The sequence below is a fragment of the Engraulis encrasicolus genome, chromosome 10 (assembly GCF_034702125.1).
Source record: "Engraulis encrasicolus isolate BLACKSEA-1 chromosome 10, IST_EnEncr_1.0, whole genome shotgun sequence".
Taxonomy (NCBI): Eukaryota; Metazoa; Chordata; class Actinopteri; order Clupeiformes; family Engraulidae; genus Engraulis; species Engraulis encrasicolus.
In genome coordinates, this window is record NC_085866.1 from 28310312 (window position 1) to 28312811 (window position 2500).

Consider the following 2500-nt stretch of genomic DNA (forward strand, 5'->3'; position numbering starts at 1 on the left):
CCTATGTGTATGCGTACGAGCATGTGTGTATGCATGTGAGTAAGTGCGTAGAGTAATGGTAGAACAGACAAAGTAATGGTAGAACAGACAGAGAGCAAAAAAATAGCGGAGAACCTATGAAATGTAGTGCAGGTTAGTACCCATGATTAGAGCTGAGTAGAGTTTGTTTTTGCTGATGTAGAAAGAGGTAAATAAAAGAGGTAAGTGACATGTCATTGTATGTAATGTAATGTAATGTTTTGTTATGTAAAAGTTTGCATTCATGTCTGATCTGTGTTTCTCATTTTCGTTCCAGAGCTACAAGCAGCCATCCGCCTTCATCGTTACCCAGCATCCCTTGCCCAACACGGTCAAGGACTTCTGGCGGCTGGTACTCGACTACCACTGCACATCCATTGTCATGCTCAATGATGTTGACCCAGCACAGGTACACCTGTGTGTGTGTGTGTGTGTGTGTGTGTGTGTGTGTGTGTGTGTGTGTGTGTGTGTGTGTGTGTGTGTGTGTGTGTGTGTGTGTGTGTGTGTGTGTGTGTGTGTGTGTGTGTGTGTGTGTGTGTGTGTGTGTGTGTGTGTGAGTGCGTGTGTGTGTGCGTCCATGCATGTGTGTGTGTGTGTGTGTGTGTCTGTGTGTGCGTGTGTGTGTGTGTGTGTGTGTGTGTGTGTGTGTGTGTGTGTGTGTGTGTGTGTGTGTGTGTGTGTGTGTGCGTGTGTGTGTGCGTCCATGCATGTGTGTGTGTGTGTGTGTGTGTGTGTGTGTGTGTGTGTGTGTGTGTGTGTGTGTGTGTGTGTGTGTGTGTGTGTGTGTGTCTGTGTGTGCGTGTGTGTGTATTTGTTGTGTTCATTCCTGCAAGTGTGAGGGTGTACATACAGTCTAATGGAGCATTATACTGTGTTTAGGTCTTTATACAGAAGCCTTTTCTTTTCTTCTCCTTAGCCTTTTTTTCCACAGCCTTGTTTTTCTTTTTACCAAAGTGTGTCATAATTCAATTGTGTGTTGCTGTGCACATACCAACACACACACACATACAGTGAGTCCAATATGTATTTGATCCCTTGCCGATTTTGCCGGTTTGCCCACTAATAAAGACATGATCAGTCTATAAATTTATGATAATATGTATTCAAACATGGAGAGACAGAATATCAAAAACAAATTCCAGAGAATAGCTTAAAATAATATATTTTAATTTATTTGTATTTAATTTAGGCAAATAAGTATTTGACCCCTCTAGCTAAAGAAGATAAAGTGCTTTGTGGCAAAGTCCTAGTTGTCTAGCACTGAGGTCAGATGCTTCTTTTAGTTGATGACGATGTTCGTGCATATAGTAGAAAATATTTTTGCCCATTTTTCTTTGCACATTATCTCTAAAACATTAATAGTTTGTGGCTGTAGCTTGGTAAATGTGAGGTTCAGTTCTCTCCATAGAATTACTATAGGCTTAATATTTGGAGACCGTCTAGGCCACTTCACGACTTTAATATGCTTCTTATTGAGCCACTCCTTCGTTGCTTTGACTGTATGTTGTGTATTATTGTCATGTTGGGAGATCCAAAAATGGCCCACCCTTCAGTGTAGTGGTGGAGGGAAGGACGTTTGCACTCAGGATTGCACATTACATGTCTCCCTCCATCCATTCGTTGACGATGTGAGGTTGTCCTGTGCCTTGGCCAGACAAACACCCTCAAACCATAATGATACCACTTTCATGCATGATGGTGAGGAGGGTGTTCTTGGGATCACAGACAGCAGTACTCTTTCTCAAAACACATTGAATTGTGATAATGCCAAACAGCTTGATTTTGGTTTCATCTGACTACAGCACCTCCTTATCATATCCTAAACCAGTCTGATGTCCGTTGGCAAACCTCAAGTGGGACTGCACAGGTTCCTTCTGAAGTAGAGGTACCATGTGTGCACTACAGGATTTTAAACCTCTGTGGCATTAAGTGCTACCAGTAGTTTTCTCCGTGATTTTGGTCCCAGTAGCTTTGATATCATTGCCTAGTTCATTCCATACAGCTCTAAGGTGATTTCTTTCTGTTCTCATGATTATCAAATCCCTACAAAAGGTCGAATCTTGTATAGAACCCCAGACAGGCTGATGGATAGTCATTTTGTATTCCTCACATTTTGGAAGAAATGCATCAACAGCTGGGTCATTAATACTCGGTCTCTTTCTTGTGGCTTTGCAGCCCATTTAATCTTTGTTCAGGTCTAAAATTGTGTCCCTGATATCATTTGACCACTCTTTGGTCTTTCCCATGATGGTGACGTTGGAGTGTGACTGATTCACTCATACTATGGACTGATTCTGCTGATTCAATGTGTCTTTTATGCATGTTAGTATGTACAGGTGTCTTTAATTCAGATGACAAGTTGATCGGAAGTGCCCATCTGGTCTGTGGGCCCGGAACTGTAATCAGTTGGCAGGGGATCAAATACTTATTTTGCTCAATGAAATGGAAATAAATTAATATATATTCTCTTCAGTTAATTTCT

The 2500-nt window shown here is 41.6% G+C and overlaps 1 protein-coding gene across 1 annotated transcript in view; it reads left to right on the plus strand.

The window, feature by feature from the left end:
* LOC134456913 (receptor-type tyrosine-protein phosphatase mu-like) overlaps positions 1-2500 on the plus strand; it is a 186852-nt gene that overhangs the window by 180302 nt on the left and 4050 nt on the right. The window contains exon 35 of the mRNA XM_063208557.1: positions 296-427. Coding sequence (XP_063064627.1) covers positions 296-427 — 132 coding nt within the window. The remainder of the gene's footprint in view (positions 1-295; positions 428-2500) is intronic.